This window comes from Diplodia seriata (assembly GCF_021436955.1).
Source record: "Diplodia seriata strain FDS-637 chromosome Unknown scaffold_1, whole genome shotgun sequence".
Lineage (NCBI taxonomy): Eukaryota > Fungi > Ascomycota > Dothideomycetes > Botryosphaeriales > Botryosphaeriaceae > Diplodia > Diplodia seriata.
This window is the reverse complement of record NW_027117308.1, coordinates 322,427-345,162: the sequence shown is the minus strand read 5'-3', so window position 1 is coordinate 345,162 and position 22,736 is coordinate 322,427. Positions and strand designations below refer to the sequence as shown.

The following is a 22,736-nucleotide window of genomic DNA, read 5'->3' as shown; positions in this document are numbered from 1 at the left end:
TCGCCGCAGTCGCCACGAGTCGAGATGTAGTAGTCCCCGGAACCGTTTCCACAGCTCGGAGCCTTACGTCTCACCAGTGTGTGCCCAGACGGACCGTAGCCGCAACGCACGCAGTAACCCCACAATTGGCGGGGAAGAAGAACGAGGAGAAGATGGAAAAAAAAAAGAAAAAGAAGTGCAGGCCCTTCGTCTGCGATGGTATCATCGCCCGACAGCTCGGGAAACAGCCCTTGCAGCTCGTTCGTCTTTCTTCTACGCTCTCCAGGGAGCAGGTGCAACACAACACTGCTTGGAACTTTGGAGTTGGCAATGCTGCCACCTCCATCTCATCCCTTTCTCCTTGGCTCGAACGGGGTCTTTTTTTTTTTTTTTTTCGATAATGCGACGAGAGTGGCCTGAGGGATCGGAGAGGTGTTGTCGCACAAGTCACCGGGTGCATGGTCCAGAAGGGTGGCACAACACATCTGATGTGGTTGGTGGTGGCAAGACAACGGCGCAGGGAAAGACATAATAAGATCGACAATAGGCTGTGCACGCTTCTGGCCTGATTTCTCGACCTACCAACGGTGTTGATCTACAACGCGCTGCATTGACAGCTCACAGGAAAAAAACCTTATTTTCCGATGCGCCTTTTTTTTCTTCCTCTCTCTATTGGACAGGTGGCAATCAAACAAAGTTTGGTGTATTTCTCTGGTCTAGGTAGTGAAGACTATTGAAATCAACCCGTCGAAGGTTCCGTGTGTTTAGTTACTCTACGTTAAATATCACATTTCTTTGAAGTTTTTCCAACCGCAGCCCCGTCGCCGCCCTCGACCGTTGAATAAGTAATAAACTGGGCCAGGCGAGGAGCAAGCGATCTATTATATCGTCATGTTCATGCATGTTAAAAGAAGAACCTCCCGTTTTCGGAGGTCGGCGAGCGAAAATCGCCGAAGGTATCGTCATCCCAACTCGTTTCCCGTACCCCTCGTTTGCCCCAAACCCCGCAGGACGAAAAGTGTGGCGCATGGACGTGCGGAACTATTTACACCCACAAAACTCGTCCAGCTGTGATGCATCGGAAAAAGGGTATGCCACAGCGGTGTCATGGACCCTACGGTGTTGTGCGGGATTGTGGAATTTAAGCCTTGATGGCGTACTTCCTGCGGAACATGTCGTCCACCTCCTCAAGGTAGTAGGTACCGGGGACGATGCGGTCGACGGAGCCCTTGGGCTTGAAGCCCTTCTGCAGGTGGGCCTCCTCGCGGAGAAGGCACATCTATCGCGTTGTTAGCTCCCGGCATGGTCCAGTGCGCGGAAATCTTCCAAACTTACATCATCGTAGGCCTGCGGGGGGACGACCTCGCGCGCATCCAGGCGCGTCTGCAGGTCAACCTTCTCCTGGAGCTCCTTGACGCTGCCCTTGACCTTGAGCGAAAGCAGCGACGAAGCGAGTCCACTGCCGTAGCTGAAGAGACCAACGCGCTTGCCCTGGAGCTCGTCGGAGGAAACGTTGCAGAGCAAGCTGATGAGGCCGCCCCAGACGCTGCCGCTGTACATGTTACCGCACATGGTGGGAACCTGAACACTGGGCTGAACGCGGCCCGCGAAGCGCTTCTTGGACTGGCGGGGGTGTTAGCCGAACTGCCACGTGCGCAACTCTGCAGGAACCAGTAAACTTACCAGGGCCATGAAGGTCTTCTCAACCGTCTTGTCGGTGATGGAGGCGGCGTAGTCGAGGTTCAGGAGCTCCTCGGGAACCTCGGCGAACAGAGGGTTCTTGGGGTCCTTGAGGTAGTCGTTGTAGAGCATACGGGCGTACGACTTGCTGACGAGCTTGCAGGTGGGGGCGTGGAAAGACATGTAGTCGAAGCGATCGAGCGGGACTTCCTGGGCGGAGGCCGCGCCGTTGGTGCCGTTCGAGTGGCCGTTCGCCTGGGCGGCAAGCTTCTCCTCGCGAGCGTTGTAGGCCTTGTAGCAGGCATCAACAGCCTCGGTGTAGCAGCGGATGGAGAAGTGGCCGTCGACGTAGGGGTACTCGCTGGTCAGGTCGGGCTTGTAGAAGTCGTAGACGTGAGCCATGTAGGTGCCGCGAAGGCCAGGCTCGAAAACGACGGGCGCGTCGGGGCCGATGAGCATGGCAACGCAGCCAGCACCACCAGTCGGGCGGGCATTGCCCTTCTTGTAGAGGGCGATGTCGCCGGCGACGACAATGGCGTCGCGGCCGTCCCAAGCCGAGGACTCGACCCAGTTAAGGGAGTTGAAGACGGCGTTGGTGCCACCGTAGCAGGCGTTGACGGTGTCGACGCCCTCGATGTTGGTGTTGCCCGACTCCTCGAACAGCTGCATGAGCACCGACTTGACCGACTTGGACTTGTCGAGGAGCGTCTCGGTGCCGACCTCGAGGCGGCCGATGTTCTTGGGGTCGACATTGTACTTCTTGAGCAGCGAGGAAACGGTGGTGAGGGCCAGCGAGTAGATGTCTGGTACGCTACGCGTTAACACTGCAAACGGAGGGCGTTGCACACGGGGCGGCGCGCACCTTCCCGGTCGTCGCAGAAGCTCATCTTGGTCTGGCCGAGGCCGATGGTGTACTTCCCCTGGGAAACGCCATCGAACTTCTCGAGCTCGGTCTGGTCGACGCACTGGGCGGGGAAGTAGAGCTCGATGGCCTTGATGCCAATGTTCTGGGGGGCCATTGTGACGGGCGGGCGTGCAGCGGAGGGCGACTGGGGGGAGAGCAAGAGAGCGAGCGGGAGGGCGAAGAGGGTTGAGGGCGGCGGCGTGGAAAGCTCAACGGTCCCTGTTGATATTCTTTCATGACCCCCCCTGTAAGGTGAAATTGGACTAAACGCGAACCAGCCTAGACCAGGCACGATAAGGGCCTATCGCCTTGACCGCTCCCAGAGACACCTGGCCGCCAGCCCTCCCACACACCCCAGGCTGCCGTGACACCGCTGCACACGCAAGCCCTCCGGTCAGCGAGGGTAAATGCAGGCACCCGCCCTGCGCCTCGCTGAGGTCACCGCGCTGCTGCCTGCGGAATGGGCTCATCCTCGCAGCCTCAGCCTTCGCTTGCGCATCCCTCGCCCACGATGCCGCCATCCTCGCCCGCGGGCCTTATTTGCTTATTTGCCCCAACCGACGGGCTGCCCGCTACTGCCGCGCCGCTCCCCGCCGTCATACGACCCAGGGCCCGTTATCGGAAAAAGATCTAATCAGTTCCAAGCAGCTGGCGCGCATTTGTCTGCGCGACCCCACCACTACTCCACGCCACCACGCACTTTTTACGTGAACCTTCCCTCGACACGGCATCTTGCGGACCAACCCGCCGCCGTTGCCGTGCGCTCTTCCTCGCTTTCCCGAGAGGCTGGGCCACCACCCGATCATGGTGGATCTTATCTCCGATCAAACCCCCGGTCCAGCCTGCCATTGTCTCCAGCCTGCCCTGCTTTTTATCGTTCAAAGCCTCGGGCAGCCGCCGTGGCATACGCCTCTTCCCTTCCGTGGCCACTCAGCTCTCTCGATTCTCGCTTCGGCCGGTCCCTGTTCCATCCAATTGTCGGGCCTACTGCATTGCTAATTGTCATAAATTTTGCTATACATTTTCTCCTGCAGGCGTTTTCTGGAGCAACCCTCCTTCCGACTGCGGTCTGCCGACGCCGATCTCGCCGTCCAGGCATCTGGCCTCATGCACATGCAAACCGAGCACATAAATGCCCACTATTGTCCGTACGCGCGTCTGGCGACGAGAAAATCCTTTCAAGCCGCATCCCATGGTCCAGCCGTCTGTCGAGTCCCTTTCGACATCACTCTTTCCCATGGAACCCAACACTCTTTAATATTTTGTTCATTGTATTGCCTCAGAAGCTGGTGGAAGACCATGTCCCTTATAAACGGAACTTAGAAAGGTATGGCGACAAATGAAGCGGGCACTGCAACTGAGGTCTGAGTGTGCATAAACGTTAGGCTCCTACAGCCGATATGAAAGATCTCTTCAACATCCCGCTCGGGTCGAGGCTGAATCTCATGAAGCACGTTCAAGAAAGGTCTTACTATTCACCACTCTGTGGCTCGGCATCTGATGGCTCTTGTTCGAGGCTGTCGATGCGTGTCCGCTGATCTTGAATGACTCGTGTTCAGCTATTTCTCGAATCTCCCGCCTACCCATTTTTTCTAGCTGATCGTGAAGGCAGCGATTGGCAGGAATAAAATAATTTCTATCTATCAACGCTATCTCTCAAATCGATCGGCAAACCCATGACGCCAAGTCTGATCGACGGCATCAGGCATCCTGGGGTTTTCTGCCTTCAATCAATTGGAGGTGGTCAATCCACTCCATGTCAGCATATATTCGGTAACCGTATAACCTCAGTGGATATCCGTGCATTGGGTGTGCCCAAGCGTTCCGAAAGAAGAGCTCTCCCATGAGTAAAATCGGATAGCACGAACCCGTGTTTTGCCCGTGTTTCTACGCTAACAACATAGGTGCATTCGCTCACTGGCATACAGACGTGCTGTTCCTTGGCACTTCTGGCGCCCAATGGGCCACCAAAGAACATGCTTCCATGTTCCACTGGAGAGGTTGCACTCGTTGACGTAATCAGCTGAAGCATACAGCCGATCGTTGATGTAAGTTTCAAAAACTACACAAGAATACTGAAACGAATATTTCAACCGTCCGTGTAGGTACATTATGACCTTTGGTAAGACAGACTTGAGAAGTGTACAGCCATTTCGTAACCCGCGGGGCGGGTCTAATCTTCCAGTGACATAAACCACACAAGGCATGAGGTTGCACCCACAGATGGAACCGTGACAAGCGGCTCAAGACTGAGATGCAATTCCCCGAGAGATTAGGTGAATACTCGCTCTTCTGGCTCTGCTCGAGCAATGTGCTCCTGCAGAATTCGACTTCTAGCGAACACCACGGCTAGGTTCTGTGGCTTTCCCCCCAACCTTGCGGAAATTGTTCGGACGGAGTGGGCGTCCCTGTTCGACGTCGAGAAGGCGTTCGATTTGCGTTCAGTGCGACCTAGCAGCGGAACATTACACCGGTACAGTGGCTGGTTGGTGTAACGTTGAGCAGAGGTTCAAGCTAAATCTGCAGGAACCCTGCAATGTCTTCGAAAGTCTGGGGGTAGTACATACAACGCTTGTTTACAGTTCGGATGCAATCTTTCACCATCTCAAGGATAGGCAAACAAGTTTCGCCACTTGATCGGAAGCCCGGCATTCGCTTCGTGACCGACTTATCCGTGTTGTTGATCCCCAGTCGTCAAGGTGAAGACTGGGGTGGGAGTATGGATTGCGGCCTTTCGGTACGTATCTCGTCGAAGTCCCGGACGAGGTGACCATGATGGAATCGAAGGCCGACCAAACACGGCTAGCTGCAGCATTCGGGGGGTGGCTCGTGGAGTCTGTTTCCTCAGTTGGTCTGCTGAGGGGCTCATTCTCCGTATGCAGAACTAGTCGCAATTTGCAGCAGCGGCACTCGTCCGCATTGGCTCTCACAGACTCTTCTACATCGCATGAGCAGCAGTCACAGACGCCCCAATTTGAGCGCGAACTATTATGTCTTGGGCACTGACAGGACGATCTCGGCGCCCAGACCGGTGGCCCGGAGCTCTAGCTGAGGTCCCAGCTTTTTGCGCTCGCCGAAGGACTGCAGAGTCATTTCCACCCAATCCCTACAAGCACGCCCGCCAATTCGTCCAACGTTTTTCACACAGGGCCGCTCAGAGTTTGCTGCTCCGGCAAGATCCAAGCGGATACGAGGGCCCTGGCAGGGCGGGTGTCCTGCCGGAGCCGTTCCGTCTCGAGTTTCGCGACGAGCGCATGGTCCCTCGGAGATCAGTACGGGCCCTTTCATAGTGACGAGAGGGGCGTTCTCCACCTGCCGAGACGAGTGCGGCCGCGAGAGGCGCCGGCACCGGCCAGCTCATAATAAGGTGAAGGGCTGTTTATTAAACCGAGCGTGGCTGGAAATAGTCTTGTGCGGCTGAGCAGCCCAGGCACCGCAGGGAATGATCTCATGGTCAGCAACACGAGCAGGCCTCAGGGCTCGAAGGGGCGGCGGGAGGCTTTTGTGACAGCGAGCGCTAGCAACGCCGGCACGTGACGGCAGCGTTTCAGGCTCACGCGTCAGAGTCGGCTCAAGTGTCGCAGCGCAGGTACGGCGGTTACAGCCAGTAGAATGCGGCTGGGAGATGCAGCGCGACCGGCACTTGGAGCGGAGGCTATGTATCGTCAGCACCCTATTCCACGCGCTGCTCAAGCGCTTATCACCGGGCGCAGCAGGACGCAGAGGGCCGGCCCAATCGAGCCGGGTCGTCGGCGGCGAGCAGGTGCTGACAGGAGCAAGGGGACGCTAAAATCAAGGTTAATCCTGCGGGGGTTGCTGGCCGCCAGCACGCCCAGCAGGCACACATTCTGCCCGCGAGGGGGATGAGGGTTGCATCTCCTCAAACACACGCGAGGTGTCAGCCGCCGCGCCGTGGAACCGTCGGTGGCGCCGGGCCTTGACGGCGGCAGCACCGCACATCGCCCGGGCCTGACTAAAAGCCAGCTCAACGCCGAGGGTGCGGCCGTGCCCCGGAGTCGCTCGCGCTGCCGTGGGGGCGTGATGGGGCGCAACGGGGCGTCGCGATGCTGCGAAGGGCGACCGTTGACGGCTGTGCGGTGCAGAGGATAGATAGCGGCGCTGGCAGCACCGCACAGCGCTCTCGTGGGCAGCCCCGTTTCGGTATGCTCGGCCGGGCTCACTTTTTCTGTCATGCCCGAAACGCTCTAGTCTGAAATCATGCAGGTGCGCTTCTGCCCAGTGGACCAGGCGTACCCCGAGCCATGCCGTCCTGACCACCCGGATCTCTCCACTTCGCGACCACATTCATCAACACCAACACCGCCCTCGCCCCCGTCACGAACTTGCGCCTACCCTGCACGCCACCCGCCCGCCCGCCGCTCACGTCGTCCCCCGCCCTCGACCCTTCCGAACCGCACAATTCGATCCACCACGGCGCCCTCACGCCCCCGATAAGGAGGCGACTCGCTTGCCGGGCGCAATGGACGGACGCCAGCCGCCCAGCGACGACCACGCGACGCCCTCCAATTCCGGGAACCCCAACATCTTCGACGACGAATATGCCCTCGACCGCGACCAGGACTCGGAGTTTGGCATGGGAGTAGCGGATGGATTTCGGCCGGGAAACGACCATGGGGCCGGTATTGCTAGGAATTCGGCCACTACCCTCGACCACAGGGCTTCGATACGGTCGTCCGTACGTCACTCTATCTCAGAAAATTTCCCACTGGACACCAAGGGCCCCCCTGCGATTGCTTCGCAGCGGAATAGCATCACGAAAGGCGGCCATGCGGCACGAGGATCCTTCACCATGGCCCAAGACGGCCCCAACTCCTCGACGCCCGAGCGGAACAGTACATACTCCCCTGCCCCTCGCCTGCCACAGCTATCGCACCGTATCTCGATTGCGTCTACATCGTCATTCGCGACCGAACATGCGTCGCAGAGCGGTTTCGCGGCCAACTCCGGCCCCAGCCACCCCTATGGCATGTACCCTCAGGGCACTGGTCTAGGCCGCTCCTCCAGCGTCACGACAACCTCCACCGCTCAGGGCCCTCAACGAGCCCTCTCGCAACATGGGCCCCCCGCACATCCCTACGCCATGTATCCCCAGAATGTCTTCGACGACCCCGACGAGATTCGGCCCGCACCCGTGCAAAATCAGATTCCGGTTGGCTTCCCCGGACTTGGCCAAGGCTTCCACAGGCAAATAGGGCCCGACGGTGAGGAGCAGGACATCATAGGGCCAGACGGCCACACGGAGCAATTGCCCCCCTACTCGAGGTTTCCGGAGGAGGGTCCGACCAAGGCCTCGCTTATGGCTGTGCCGGAGGAGTTTGGTCTCGTGACCGAAGCGGAGACGGGGGCTGCACCGGGAGCCACAACAGCAGTCGCGGCAGGAGCCGCGGCTGGTGGTCTGGCGGCTTCGCCCGCTGCACAGCATGGCCCCTCGATGTCTCAAGAAGCGTTACCATCGAGCAATTCTAGTATGATGATGCAACCCATGGGCAATGGCCAGACAACGCCACAGTCGCAGGAACCCTTGCAGTCGCAGGACCAATCTGCATCGGGAGAAGCTAGACCAGACAGTCCCGGTAATCTAAACGATAAAAGTTGGAGCGAGAAGTCATGGCAGGAAAAGAGGAAGACTAAAATCCTGTGGGGTAAGGTGCCCCTGTGGGTGTTCATCACCGCCCTCGTTATCATTGTGATACTGGCAGTAATATTGGGAGTTGTCATCGGCACGTTCATGGCCAAAGGACACATGGAAAAAAACAAAGATCGGTAAGTGAACTCGGGCGCGACTGCCCACATCCCTCGTAATACTGACACTAACAACAGGCCTTCTATGGTCACGGTGGTTAGTACGGAATCATTGTTCGACGCTTCGAGCATTCAAGTGATTCCCACCGGCCTTCCCGCCTTACCTGTGGGCAAGTATGCGCTTCCAATCCGCAGCCCTGACGTCTCGAGCAATGAGTGCCTCACGAGCTCGGGGCAGAATGATGCTTGGTCGTGCAACGTGGACGGGCCCCCTCTCGAGATCAACGTTAAATCCTATGGGAAAGCCAACTCGTACGCCATGTGGCTGTCGCCTTTGGAGAACAACACGGGAGTTAACTACGGAAGTCAAGCGCCAAACATCGAGCCCCAGGCGCTTAGCCTGGTCACTGACCTTGACAATCCCACTGATGGACCGGCGTGGCATTTTCAGACTTTGTACGACAAGATTGTCATCCTGAGACCCGATGAATTTGCGGCTGGCGCTCAGTATGAGAAACGCGAGGCGCAGTCGTCAAGTTCAGGTGACGACAGTAGTTACTCTCCCTATCCGCCCGCTGGCTTCGATATGCCTTCGGGATTCCGGTCTCGTCATCAAGTCGTCGCCGGCGACAAGCCATGGTACTGCATCTGGAATTCGACTTTCCTCGAGACGTTCATCTACGTGGAGCAGAACACGTCCTCAGCCATGTCCACAGCGGTGTCGTCCGGACTGGCCTCAGCAACCAATTACGCGACGCCTGCGCAATCGAGCAGCTCGATACCAGCGACGACGTATCCTTCTCCGGTCACCATCGTGTCTACAAATAGTGCGGCCATCGTGACGACTACGCCAACGCCGGTCGAGCGACGCAGCACCCCCGGCGATACCGACATCAACGACATCCAGTGGTACCCGCGCATCGTGAAGATCGAAGAACGCCGCACGTCTACCAAGGACGAAGCATACTGTCAACAGATGCAACTTCTTGATGACGGACGGATGGTGCCGACGTTGAAAGACGGCAAGACGATCGTGGTGACGCTGTCGGAGTCGGATCCAGACTACAGTGATTACAAGAGTGGGAGCAGTAGCAAGAGTTCGAGGAGGGCTCTGCAAAGGCGAGATGACCCGTCGAATGCCTGTCATTGCCAGTGGTCGTTCATATAGGGCGTTTTGGGTTTTGTTTTTTATTTGTTGACACTGTGAAAAGAGTTTCGTTCATGTTTTTGTTTCATACATGTCCACGGCGCCGGCGCAACGAGGATCACAGGAAGCACAGGGATGCATGGCGCTACGGCGGCTTGAAAGTGAAGATTACTTATTATTACTTGGAATGGTGCGATCCTTTCGGACCACCTAGGACTAAAGAGCGAGGGAAGGACGGGGAACAACACATACTCCGGGCTGCTCAGACTTGACCGTCGAGCCCACATTTTCTGTTTACTTTTGTTATATCGAGTCATAAATGACGAATAGATGCTCTCCGGGCGGGCAGCGTGTCCTCCGGTCCCAGCTAAGATAGTAGCAACACGAGCGACAGAGGGGATTTGCCGAGAGCTCGCTAAAGCTGCTCTGTTTTCCTCCACATGGCCGAGCGCATGAGGCTGATCATGGCTGGATGGAGCATAAACAGCCCGGTAGATTCTTTAGCATAAACACACCACCGAGGGAGCATATGACGTGTCGAAGCCAGGAATGCGACGGCGGGCACTACGGTCCAAGGCCCACTAGCGCACCTCCGGCCGGATTGGGCCAGGCATGCTTGGGGTTGTGAGAGCCGCACAGCCACCGGCGCGATTAAGTGCGGCGGAACGGCAGGAAGGAGGGGATGGGTGTGCTCTGGGGAGGCTGTGGGCGGGACGGCTGAGGCAGCGGGCGAGCGCGGGTGGAGGCCCTACCTAATCCGCGACACTCGCGGGCGGCCTGTCCAATGGGCGCAGGCGCGTGCCGGTGCTCGTGGGAACAACACTTGGCGCTGGGACGCTGTGAGAGGGCGACCCCGCCGGCCGGCGCCAGCAGGAGAGAGATCGAGCTCCACCTCGCGGCGCTGCGCTGCGCTGCACGCGGAGCTTGCGGGCCTATATACAGCGCATTGTCACCGGCCTAAGGTGGTGCTCGTGAGCGATACGGCCTGAGCCTACCCCGTATCCAGCGCTAATTTTAGCCATTTTCGCCTTCCGGGCCCGACGGCGATCCAGCGCTGCAACCCCTGCGGCCCATCCGCCTAGAAGCCTTTCTCTCTCGACGCCCTCCAGCGCTGCTGAGCACTCAACACCTGCGCCCCTATCCATCGCCCGCGCCCCGTTCGTTGCCCGGCCCTCGATCGCTCTCAGTCATTCGTTTGGAAGGCCTAGCTCGTCGCATTCGCCTCCGTCGCATCGCAACTGATCACCCAACCTCCCACCGCCTCCACCGCCAACCACACATCACTCCCAGATCCGCGGAGCCCGCCCCCCAGACACAAGCACTCTAATCCCGAGCCACCCCGCCGGCTCCACGACGCGTCCGCGTCTCCATTGACTTTTTCTGCGTCGCCGTGCACCCGCACCCCAGCCCACCATGCGTCCTCAACAGCTCGTCGCTGCAGCCTTGACGCTGGCATCCCTCTCGGCCGCGTGGCCATGGCCGCCCAACATGGACGACATGAAGGAGGTCATGGGCGTTGAGAATCTGTTCAAGCGTGAAAACTGGTTCTACGTCCGTCAGGACGACAACAACAACGACAGCAGCAGCAGCAGCGAGTGTGAGCTCTACCTTTAAGCGACCGGCACCGCCGATCTTAAGAACCCACTGAGCTAACTTCCAGGATGCAGCCGCTGCAAAGACCACGGCAGCCAAGACCGATGCCGCTTCATCAGACACCAAGTCGGCTTCGGCAAAGAAGACGACGGCGGCCGAAACGGCGTCCAAGACGGGCACCGCCGAGGAAACCGCCTCGGGCACGAACACGGGCAAGAACACGGACAAGACGACGGGCACGGGCAAGACGACGGGCACGGCCAAGGAAACGGGCAGCACCAAGACGTCGAAGAAGGGGTCGAAGAGCACGTCGTACGACGCCCGTCTCCCGTCGGGCGGCATCTCGATGATCACGCCGGCGGCGACGGACTCGTCGCAGTACTACAAGATCGGCGAATGGATGTCGTTCGCGTGGAACTACACGTCGCTGTCGGCGACGCCCTCGGCCATCAACGTGCTGGCCAGCTGCAGCCTCAACTCGCAGACGTACACGCTGGCCAACAACCTGTCGGTCCACGAGACCAACATGGTGTACTGGGACACGGGCGAGTTCGAGAAGACGGCCACCCAGAGCTTGGTGCAGGCGACGTATACGCTCATCGTGTATGATGCTGGAAGCAGTATCTCTGCCACCGCCGCCGCCGGCTACCTGGGTGTCTCCAACACTTTCACCTTTGGCATGTACCGCCCGCAGGAATACGTTCCGAGGCAAGGTTAGTTTTTCCCTTTCCCTTTTTTTTTTTCCCCTGTTGTCTTTTCTCCGCTTTCAGCAAGGCCAAAAGCTAATCTGCCGTCGCATCGTAGACTGGACTTGCCCTGGCTGCAGCGCTGCCGGCGTCTCGGTCGAGCAGCAGACGATGCGCTTCCTGTTCGGCACCTTCGCCATAACCGTCGCCACCTTCAGCTGGTTCGTCATCGGCTTCGGCATCATCTGAGCATGAATGAATAAGACGACACTTTGCCGAATGGGGCATCAGCAGTCATGGGCATCGATCTAGTAACCCTTTCTCCTTGGTTTTCCCACCTGACGAGAGCATTGCAACGGGCGTTTTTTCACTCAACACAAAAAATGGCTTTTTTTCAAATCTTTTTTTTTTTTACTACCTCATCGTTTTTATTTATTGACCCTGAAAGCGCAGCGGCGGTTGCGGCGTGAGGACTCTCGTTCTCGTCGCAAACGCCGCTTCCCTCATACATACTGACGAAAGCCACGCCGTTTAATAAGTTTTTGAGTCGTCTCTCTTGCCGCTCCTGTTCGTATATATTATACACCGCTATCTGGAGTCGTTCTGCCTCAGCGCTGGCCTTTCACACGCTCCTTTCTGGCTTATTGGGAAACTATGATATGGGATGGGGATTTTTTTTCTCTCTGTTGTCGTGTGGATGGTGGTGCATGTCGTTTAGGATTTAATGGGGAGGCTGGCGTTATCGGTTTTTTTTCTCTCTTTCCTTTTTCTCTGTCTCTCTTTAACGGGATACATGGAATGGAATGAGTGTGCGGATGGAAAGAATGGAATCAGTGTGAACATTATCAACGTGTGAGGTAATACTGGTGAATTGTGAATGTGGATATCGATGTCGGTAGCAACGTAACGGGAATGTAACGGGGTTTCTTCCTTGGTTTAGAATGGCCGATGTATAATATTGGTTCAATTTGTTACTTTTTGGCTCTCTCGTCACAGGTGATGATGATGATGATGATGTTATCAGATGAGTGAAGGAAACCGATTCGACGAGAAGCCAGATTTCAGCTCTCGTGTAATTGGTATCTTACGCGGCGGGGGATTCACCGCTGGCTGGTTTCGCTGGCTGACACGGGCTGGTTAGCTGGATGTTTCGGTTGGTTGGTCGGTAGGGGCCTAATGGCAATAATGCTGAGGAGAGAACGGACGCGTAATGTGTGTGTGTGCTCATCACTGTAGCGAGTACGTGGGAACGATGCGCACGCGCGCGCGTGGGGAGCCGAAAGGTGTTTGTTGGCTCATGTCGGCCGACGCAATGCACTTCCTGCCCCCCTCACTCGTTCCTTCTTTTCGACCTCTTGCGTTCCGCCGCTTTCTGTGAACGCTCTGCTGTGTGGACTTCTTGGTCGGGCTTGTGCTTGCTCGTCCTACAGTGACTATGTATGAGGGGAGTTTGGGAGAGCCGGTCGCCGCCTTTTCCCGTGGACGAGTAGTGTCCGACAACGATTATGTATGTGTATGTACTTTTTTGTGACAATGCACAGGAAATACGGATTTCGTGTTTTTTTTTGCGACTGGCTGGAATGGGAAATGGAAAAACGGGATGTTCGAACGTAGGAAAATAGACCAACAGCCGCGGCTGGTCATCTGTTTGGGCGAGGGTTGGGGGTGGACGGAGAGGGGGACAGGCGGGGGAATCCTGCAGGATCCGGTCGTTGGAGGGTTGGTTGGTCGACTTGCCTTTTGTGGCGTTTGGTCAGGTCTTGTTTGGATGCGGCTCTCCGAGTGGTGGTTTTGGGTGCTGCGGGCTGCTGGGTCGAGACTTGTGGTGGTGGTGGGAAAGGTAGATGCGAAACTGGAAAGAGGTGCCAGGTGGGGAGTGGCTATGAAGCATCGCAGCCAATGTCGACTTCAACTTTTCTGATTTTGATCTCGTGGGAACAGCACATCTGTGATCCATCGTCAATATGCCGCAAGATTTAATGTGTCGACAGATCAGATCATCACGGCGGCGAAATTACCTGAGAAGAAAGCAAAGCGCAAGTCCACGATGACCAAATCTACTAAAAATCGATGGTGCTAATCCCTTGAGCAGTAAAGATTCTCGGAGATCCTTCAGTACTTAAGTATGAGCCCTCAATTGAGCATTTGACAGCACTTGTTCCCTCCAGTCCAAAACTCCGAATGCGGCCCAGATTGTGGTGGCTACCGCCCTCCGGGATAGAACCAAGGACAGATCTACCACTCAAGCCAAGGACATGCCTACCCTCCGAACGAAGGACAGGCCTACTCTCAGGCACCCAGAAAAGGCTATTCTCCATCGTTAGGGCAGGGTTACCCTCCTCCAGCGAATCGGCAGTGTTTCCTATGCGCCGAGCCAAGTCACATCGCCAGGTTATGTCAGGCACGAGAATTGCCTGTGGAGGAACGTCGCAAAGTGAAGGAGGAAACTAAGAAAAAGTACGGCAAGCTTCCTCCACCTCCGCAGCGTTAACCTTCACCTCCTACGGAAACAAGTGCAAATGTTACCGAATCTTCCGAGTGCATGGTTCTCGAAGGCCGAGAGAGGAGCATGCACGAGACGAGTGGCGACAGAGTACTGGGCGGCAAATTCGTAAGAGCTGAACAAGCAATGTTCGCCAATCTTGCTATTCGATGCTTTCTACAACAGGAACTCATGAAGACGGATCGGGAAAAGACGGAAGTGTTCTCGGCAGAAAGAAGAGACTGGGAATCGGTAGAGCCAGATTCAAGACTTAGAGAGATCCTGTACTGTACGGATGTGCAGTTGAATTCAACGTCCGGACGGAGAACGTGAGTTTGTATTCGCAGAGAGATTGCACATGTAGGAGTGTGGTAGCGTCGCCTGTGATACTCAAAGGGAACCTGCACGGATGGAGGATATCCTTTCTGTATTAGGCAATGCCCTCGACTCGCTTGCTTCTTAGCGCGGCGCTGCTGCCTAATCAACGCAGCATGATTGTAAGTAGGTGGCCGTTTCCTATCCCAAACACAACGTTATCCCAACATGGCTTCTATCACTGCACTACCCACGGAACTACTCATCCAAATCGCCAGCTATCTTGATAAAGATGACTTGTGCGCCGTGCGACAGTCGTCGAAGCGGTTGGCTGCCACGGCAAGCTACACGCTGTTCCATACCATACGACTCTATCCTTCTCCCAAAAGCATTGAAAAGTATTATGCCTTCCTTGAGAGCCCCGAATTGAACAAGGCTGTCCGTCACGTCTATCTCAACACGATTGAGGAAAATGCGGTAAGGCCCCCCACCCACCCCAAACCAAGCCACTGTTGGTCTGATCTGGTGAATAGAAAGAAGAAGAGCATTCTGGTCAGGCTGAATTAAGCAAGGAGTGTCGTGACGCTTTCGAGAGCTTCGGTCGGTTCCCGAATCTCAAGAGTGCATCCCTTCGATTCTCAAACAACGTGACTAGTGGCAGAGTACGACGTGATGAAGGTTCAATGCAGTATTCAAACTGGCCGCAAACGACAGAGTTCCGCCGGCCGATTCTTGATCAGTTCTTCAAAACACTTGCCGACCCAGCATTGTCCAACGTAAAAGACATTTCCATCCGGAACTTGCAAAACATCAACGACCCAGCGCTAGTCAACAGCAAACACTTCAAAGATGTCATGTCCAGACTCACCTCCCTGCGATTGTATATCGCCACCGAACACTTCGCTGAGGCCCCTGAACAAGAGTTCCTGCTTCCCGAGTAAGCCCCTGTCCCACCGCTCCAACAAAAAGCGCTGAACTGACGACGTCCTGCAAAAAGACTCTACACCTTCATGTCCGAGCTCGTCCCGACCTGGCTCACGCCATGCTCCGCCACTCTCACCACCCTCTCCCTCCACAGCGACCAATACTTCGGCTACCTCCCCCTCCTCGACCTCCGCCCCCTCCACCTCCCCCGCCTCCGCACCCTCGCCCTGGGCAACTACACCATCTCGCACAGCTGGCAACTCTCGTGGCTAACAGCCCACTGCCCGCGCCTCCGCCACCTCCACCTCGACGACTGCTCCATAATCCCCTACTTCCAGCTCCTCGCCACGCCCGACGCCGCCACCGGCTACATCCCCCGGCCTTACGACCCATCCGTCCTCCACCCCGACGCCCCCGTCATCCGCACCTCCCCGCTGCGCTGGTCCCACCTCTTCGCCCACCTCCTCAAACACGCCCCGCACCTCCGCACCTTCCGCATCGGCTCCTCCGGCCTCGGCGGCTGGCACCACCGCCACGTCCCCCCCTCGGCGACACACCCCGCCGACAACGACAACAACAACGACAACGACAACGACAACGACAACAACAACAACGACGACGCCACCGACCCCTCCCACCCGCGCATCTACGCCAACCTCCGCACCGCCCTGCACCCCGACCGCTACCTCATCTGCCACATGGGCATCGGGCCCAGCTGGTACACGGACCTCGGCACGCTGGCGTGGCCCGCCCTCTTCGAGCCGGAAGACGGCGCGGGCACGCGCGCCGGCGACGAGACGGAGCGCTTCATCGACGCGCTGGAAGCGGGCGACGTGGATGCCGAGGATAAGGCGGCGTTGGTGGCGTTGCTGAGGGGGATCGGGCAGGTAAGGGAGGGGGAAGAGGAGGGAGTCGAGGTGGGGGGGATGTTGGGGAGGGCGTGGGGGTGGCGCGATGCGGCGGTGTATGGGAGTATTGGGCCGAGGGATCCGGATGCGTGGCCGTGATGGGGGAGGGCGAAGGGGGAAATAGAGGGGGGAGGGGGGATGATGATGAAGAAAGAGCGGTTTGCATGGGGAAAAAGGGATGAGGATGCTTGCTGTCCACCGGTGTGGGGAGGGAAGTATTGGAGTTATACCTCGCGGGAACATGGAAAGGAACGACATCTCCCTTCAACACGCTAGAGCATCTTGACGAGCATGCATGCGTAACAATGAGCGTGGTTCACAATTCCTACAAAGACCACATACCTATACAAGCTTGAACAACTCAAAAAAGAGAAAGGAAAAAAGCCAACAATCAGACGAACGAACGAGCGCGCTTGCTTAACCTTTTGTTCCAAACTGGGTAGAAAAAAAACGTCATATACCCGGAAAACCGCTATGTATCGCACGACAAACTGCAAGTAGGTGACGAACCCAAAGTAAAGAACAACAAGTTAGGTAGAAGGAGAAGATGATCCGCAAAATCCCTTTTTTCCGTCTCTCCTCCTCCGATTCCCACCTAGCCCAATCCAGTCCAGCTGGAGGAGAGCGGAGAGGAAGAGACCACGAGAAAAGAAAAAGAAAAACAAAAGCGGTGAAAGAAGCGGATGACGATGCATGCATGCCCCCCATCCATAAACATTCTGATATCGTAACCACCAACCACCACCCAAAAGAGACCACCAAAAAAAAAAAAAGCATATACGAGACCCAAAGAAGTGGGGGAGGGGGTATCACCAACCAACCAACCAACCCAGCCATACTAGACGTCAAGAAAGAAGAAAAAGCACTCCCCCACAAAAAGCCTGCAAAATCAATCTCTCCACCTCTTACCCTTACCCATCAATCTCATCCACCATCCCTCATAAAGTCATTAGAGTTTTTCGAAAAGAAAAGAAAAGGAACAGAAAAAAAAAAAAGAAGACGAATCATATAACCTCCGTCCCCATCCCCACCATCCCCACCATCCCCACAATCACCACCACCACCACACATCATCAATACGCCGCCACAGCCGCACCACTCCGCTGCGCCCTCCCCTCCACCTCGGCCGGATCGTTCTCGACGTAGTTCAACCACATGCCGACCCGGCCCATGCCGCTGCGCGCCGGATCCCCCAAGCCGGCCATGACCGACGCCTCGACCGCGGCCGCCTGCCGCCGCTGCTGCTGCTGCCGCGCGTACTGGTACTGGTACTGGTGGGTGTTGCCACCCGTAATCGTCGTCACCGTATACGGTTCGGCGGCGGCGGCGGCGGCGGCGGCGGTAGTTGTTGTCGCATACCGCCGATCCGGTTCCGGCTGCTGCTGCTCCCGGCGCGCCGTGGCGTGGTGGTGGCCATTTCGCGCGGTGGTGCTGCTGCGCGTCGTGTTGCTGCGGCGCGGGACGGCGGTCGGCGCCGGTCGTTGACCGTGACGTCCCCCTCCTGCTGCCGCCGCAACGGCCGCCGCGCCCGGCATGCCGAAGTCGTTCATGTGGTGGCCCGCCGCGTTGCCGACGCCCATGACCTCGATCTCGAGCTCGGGCGAGTCGTACCGGGACGGCGGGACGACGACGGGGGCGGTGCGGTGGCGGTGGTGGTGCCGACGGTGGCTGCCGCCGCCTGCACCGCTGCGGCTGAGGCTTCCGCCGCGGATGCTGCCGGCACGCTGCTGGGTGGTAGTGGTTGCGTTGTTGGGGTTGGCGGCGGCCATGTCGGCGAGGAACTCGGATTGCAGGCGGCGGGCGAGCATCTCGTCTTCGCGCTCGCGCTCGCGTTCGCGGTCGAGGTCGCGGTCACGGTCGGGGGCGTAAAAGGTGCGGGCGGTGCGGGCGGTGGCCGGGCGGTGGTCCTCCTGGGCGGCGGCGTAGACGGGGTGGTTGAGGCGGGGGGCGGGCACGGCGTACTGGTCGGGGCGGGCGGCGTTTTGCAGCGGGCGTGGAGGTGGAGGAACGGCGGCGTCGGGACGGTCGCGCTCGACGACGACGTAAGGTTCGGGCACGCGCATGTTCTGCAGGCGGTCTTCGTCGTCGAGGTGCTGGTAGTTGAACCACGGGCACTCGCACGTCTTCCAGCGCGCGCCGCACAGCATGCAGAACTGCGCGGTGCACCGGCACGTCATGTGGTTGCAGCCCTCCTTCAGCTCGACCATGGCCTTGCAGTTGTAGCACTTCTGCCACCCGGACTCCTTGGCCATCTCGGCGAAGGCGTGCGCCTCCTCGTCCTCGTCCTTGGGGCATTCCTTGCGGAGGTGCCAGCGGTTGTTGCATTTGACGCACACCTTGACGCGGCAGCGCGGGCATTTGCCGTACTTGCGGCCGACGGTGGGGTCCATGCGGATGTGGGAGGGCTTGATCCACTCTCCGCATCCACGGGTGGGGCAGTATGTTCGGTTCTTTGCCGTGTATTCTTGGTACTTTTTGTTCCAGAGGACCTTGAATTTGGTATCGAAGAGGCGCTCGACATATTTAAGAGGGATATGCTCAGTGGTGCAACATCTCGGGGGCATGTGCTGCGGATCCCGGACGGAGAGTTCGAACTGACGTTTTAGACAGGTGTGGCACATGCGATGGCCACATGAGAGCCTCGGGCAGCGAGATGCACGCACTTCATCCATGCAGACCATACAGTCATATCTGGGCGGCAATGTGAGCAGCGACACGAGCACGACGTCCAGAGGAACCTACTTCTTTTCCGGCGTCTGAGCCGGCGGCGGTACATGGCGGAACAGACTGAGGATCCCGCTGTTCCGCCGTTGGTGGCCCTGGGAAGGCGTCGCCGGAGGCATCTCGCCGGGTGGGGTTTTCAACGTTCCCGTCCTTCTGAGAGATGGCCGGGTCATGGCTGCGGGACGGGCTGAGTCGCGGGCAGACATGGTCCTGTATCACGTCAACGACCAGGTTCGGATGAGAGTGAAATCCCAAGGACATACCGGTTTAACCTGGCGCCATCCGCCCTACGCACCGACGGCTCGGGCTCGGGCTCAGGCTCCCTCTCGACCTCGACATCGATAATGTTGGTGGCGGGGGACGACACCGCTCTCCTGTGGGCGCCGCCTGCGCGTGATCTCGTGTCGCCCAAATCCTCTTCCCGCCTGCTCCTGCTGTCACCGCTGCGGGGCGTGCTGTACACATACACGCCGCTGTCCCGGTCCTCCCGCTCTTTCCTGCTGGGGCGGCGTTCGTCGGGCTGCTGGCGCTTGCTCCGGGAGGTCTTGCGGGTGCTGGCGGCGCGCGTCAGCCTGGGCTCCATGTCCGGCAGGTCGGGCACCGGCACGGGCGGCGGCGGCGGCGTGGGCGGGTGCGAGGATAGCGCGACGGATGCGGCCGAGGGCCGGCGACCGCTGCGCGGGTCAGCGAGCTCAGCGAGCTCTGGCGGCGGGGCGTAGTAGGCAGCGCGGGCCTGGCGCAGGTGATCTAGGTCGGGCTTGGGCGGCGGAGCAGCGGCATAGGCGGGCTCGTGGCGCGTGTCGTGGTCGAAGGTGTTGCGGCGCGGGCGGCGCGAGGTGCGCGGGCGGTGGTAGGCCGAGTCGGAGTCGTAGGCGAAGGCGTGGTCTCGCGGCCTGGGAGCGAAGATGGCTCCCATGCCGTCGAGCAGGCTGGCGAAGCGGCGGTTGGCGGCCATGCGGCAATACGTGGGAGAGCTTTGGGCGGGCGGGAGCGAGCCAATGAGGGTGGCTGGTAACTAGGCTGCGTCTGCGTATGACCATGCGCCGGCCTCACACGATCGCCATTATTTGGAGGGAGCGTGACTGCGGTGGTGCAGGCGGTGGTGCAGGTCCGGCGCGGAGGCCATTGATTGCCAGCACGAAGTAGGTTTCAGGCGCGGCGTGGAGAGCGACAGGGTGGTCCGGCTGGGGCGCTGGGCCCTGGGATCGGGCTGGGGTGATGCTTGAGCTGGCGGGTTGATCGCCGCCGCCAGCTAGCCGCCCACACGCCGGCCCTTTTCTGCAACCTTGCACCGCTTCTGATGATGTGGCGTCATCCCCGTCCGCGTCCGGCCTCGACTCTGGCAGCACCGCAGCACTCATGCCCCGTTTGGTGCGCCCGCAACGGCCATCACCGTGCACCATATAAACACTGCAAAAAGCCAGCGCTTACATAATCCCATGCTCGGGCATGTAGTGAGTTTCACCTCAGCCTATGATGTCTGAAACGCCTCTAACAACTCCCAGGCTCAGTGGTAGAGCGCTCGCTTTGCAGAATCAGCTCGAATGCGAGAGGTCCAGGGTTGTAAGTTCGATCCACACTCAACTTCAAACCGACCAGCCACTAACAGGCGCAACAGCAATCCCCTGCTTGTCCACATCTTTTTTGTCCGTTGTCCATCATGCAGCTAGCAGCTGCCGAGTCTTTTTTGCCAACTTGGGCCATGCGCCCTGACGCAACATCTCCCCACCCGCCGACGTTCTTCTGCACTCGCAGCCAATCTTTTGGCCATCCTTCCCGCAGGAATGCGCTAAAAGGCCGATTCGACCGCCGGTCAAACGCGCGTGGCTGATTGGCTTGCCAAGTCGGCCGCATCACCGCCGGCTCCACCAAACCAAATTTGCGCCCTCAGCCCTCAACACCATTCCGTCCCCTCAACCACGATTGCGTGCCTCCAACCAACGGGCAAAAATGATCTTCTCCGCTCCCAGCATCGAACTAGGGACCTTTCGATGGCGTTTAATAATTGCAGCTCTGAAGAGTGCGGACTAGATATTTGGTGGGCCTGGTGCTGAGCAGCTGGTATTGTACAGAACTTCTCGACTCATGCCGCTTCTCCATGTACTTCAAATTGTCGTTGTTGCTTAGACACTCGTGGAAGAAGAAGGCGTCCTTTAGAAGCTCTTCTTAAGTAGAGTCTTCAGAGATTTTCTCAAGTGTAATCCTAGCCGCTGGCCGCGACTAGGTAGATTGTGCTGAATCGGCCAGCGTGTCCGAGAAAGCTCACGTTGACATGTTCTCTTTAACTCGGATAAGTGAGCAGAACTGAGCCAAGACCATCTGCTCTATTATACCAAATGGTGTCTTGTTTGGCCAGGTAAAGGACACCATCAAGGAAAACCTAACGGTATATATTGAGCATTAAAAATCTGAATTTTCATCAACCTGGAATCCTTCCAAGCAAGTGCGGTCCACCGCATTTCGTCTCTCCGCTTGGTGTAGTTGGTTCATCACGTTCGACTGTAATATCTAGTCCGCACTCGTTAGAGCTGCGATTGAATGCCATCGAAAGGTCCCTAGTTCGATTCTGGGAGCGGAGAAGCATCTTTTTTGCTCTTTGGACGTCTCTTCCTGTCTAAGAGCGATGCGGTGGAGTTTTTTTGGTGTTTTTATAATGGCCGAGTATTGCACTGACAAGCTGTGAACTAGCAATGAACAGGCAGTCCCGACTAGTTACCATAATTAGTATGACACACCTTGACAACATAAGCGTGGAAACAGCAATCAAGGAAGCTATACTATTAAGTAGATAGTATCGAGAATGGTGTATATCGGAAGCTATCATCCTTCCCAGCCACCATCTACGGAATTCGTGTTCTTCCAAGTCCGACCAGTCGCCTCAATGCGCTTTGGACCATGACCTTCGAAGTTTCCCCCTTACGAACTGGTGGAGCACCAGTTTCTACCTTCTCATGTAAGGATGGCCAGTGGAATCCGTCATCATGTGGCATTTGTTCTCAGCCCGCAACCATGGAACACAACGCCGTGTCATACTACCGCACGGCAACGGCGAGATGCACAGTCACTTCTCTTAGGAGAGTGGCATCTGACCTAATTGGTTCAACTTCGCTTTACTCCTAAACGTTCCAGATTGGACTTTTCTCGGGTCTGAGCATAGAATTGAACCGGAAATTGCTACGAAAACTGTCTACATGACTAGAGGAATGCCCACTGATGATGTCGATTGGAATGAAATTGGTGAAAGGAAAACCCGAATAGTAGTTTTGAGAAGATCCGCAATCAGGCCGATGCAGATCGATGCAGCCCTCCAGCTTCGAGTTGTCTTGGTGTCGGTGCTATTCTCCGCCGTTCGAGCGAGGATACACCGCCAATCGAGCTTTCATTGGCCGTCGAGCTGCCTTCATTGGCTGTACCACGACTGTGAGGTTGTGATACTGACCCAGCACCACTTTTCAGAACTTTGGGGCTTTTGGTGAAGAACCCATCAACAGCTTTCTTGTACTCTCTCAGGTACGTGTCGTCCTTGAAGTATTTCAGTACCGGAGAAATGAATAATGATGCGGTTATGAACCGGGCCAAGTGCAGGGTGGAGAACAGCCTGAATCGCAAAGAGCACAAACTGAAGTGAGTA

General features: G+C 57.5%; 6 protein-coding genes and 1 non-coding gene across 7 annotated transcripts; 4 read left to right on the top strand and 3 right to left on the bottom strand.

Moving 5' to 3' along the window:
- Nucleotides 1–1,120: 1,120 nt before the first annotated feature.
- Nucleotides 1,121–2,678, bottom strand: ERG13_1 (3-hydroxy-3-methylglutaryl coenzyme A synthase; the record flags this gene model as incomplete). The annotated part of the gene is made up of 4 exons (XM_066771612.1): nt 1,121–1,258; nt 1,315–1,602; nt 1,663–2,462; nt 2,522–2,678. 4 exons carry the CDS (start codon nt 2,676–2,678, stop codon nt 1,121–1,123), a joined length of 1,383 nt encoding a protein of 460 aa, XP_066636891.1.
- Nucleotides 2,679–7,043: 4,365 nt separating this feature from the next.
- Nucleotides 7,044–9,494, top strand: SLS55_000096 (uncharacterized protein; the record flags this gene model as incomplete). Its single annotated transcript, XM_066771611.1, has 2 exons — nt 7,044–8,347; nt 8,405–9,494. 2 exons carry the CDS (start codon nt 7,044–7,046, stop codon nt 9,492–9,494), a joined length of 2,394 nt encoding a protein of 797 aa, XP_066636890.1.
- Nucleotides 9,495–10,886: 1,392 nt separating this feature from the next.
- On the top strand, nt 10,887–12,001 carry SLS55_000095 (uncharacterized protein; the record flags this gene model as incomplete). The annotated part of the gene is made up of 3 exons (XM_066771610.1): nt 10,887–11,070; nt 11,141–11,779; nt 11,871–12,001. The coding sequence occupies 3 exons, from the start codon at nt 10,887–10,889 to the stop codon at nt 11,999–12,001; spliced, it is 954 nt and encodes a 317-aa protein (XP_066636889.1).
- A 2,776-nt stretch (nt 12,002–14,777) lies between these two features.
- SLS55_000094 (uncharacterized protein) lies at nt 14,778–16,480 on the top strand (the record flags this gene model as incomplete). The annotated part of the gene is made up of 2 exons (XM_066771609.1): nt 14,778–15,026; nt 15,812–16,480. The coding sequence occupies 2 exons, from the start codon at nt 14,778–14,780 to the stop codon at nt 16,478–16,480; spliced, it is 918 nt and encodes a 305-aa protein (XP_066636888.1).
- A 974-nt stretch (nt 16,481–17,454) lies between these two features.
- Nucleotides 17,455–18,945, bottom strand: SLS55_000093 (uncharacterized protein; the record flags this gene model as incomplete). Its single annotated transcript, XM_066771608.1, has 1 exon — nt 17,455–18,945. One exon carries the CDS (start codon nt 18,943–18,945, stop codon nt 17,455–17,457), a length of 1,491 nt encoding a protein of 496 aa, XP_066636887.1.
- Nucleotides 18,946–19,325: 380 nt separating this feature from the next.
- Nucleotides 19,326–20,060, bottom strand: SLS55_000092 (uncharacterized protein; the record flags this gene model as incomplete). The annotated part of the gene is made up of 1 exon (XM_066771607.1): nt 19,326–20,060. The coding sequence occupies one exon, from the start codon at nt 20,058–20,060 to the stop codon at nt 19,326–19,328; it is 735 nt and encodes a 244-aa protein (XP_066636886.1).
- A 1,511-nt stretch (nt 20,061–21,571) lies between these two features.
- On the top strand, nt 21,572–21,684 carry SLS55_000091. Its single transcript has one exon. It is a non-coding gene; the product is annotated as a tRNA-Tyr (tRNA).
- The last annotated feature ends 1,052 nt before the right edge of the window (nt 21,685–22,736 follow it).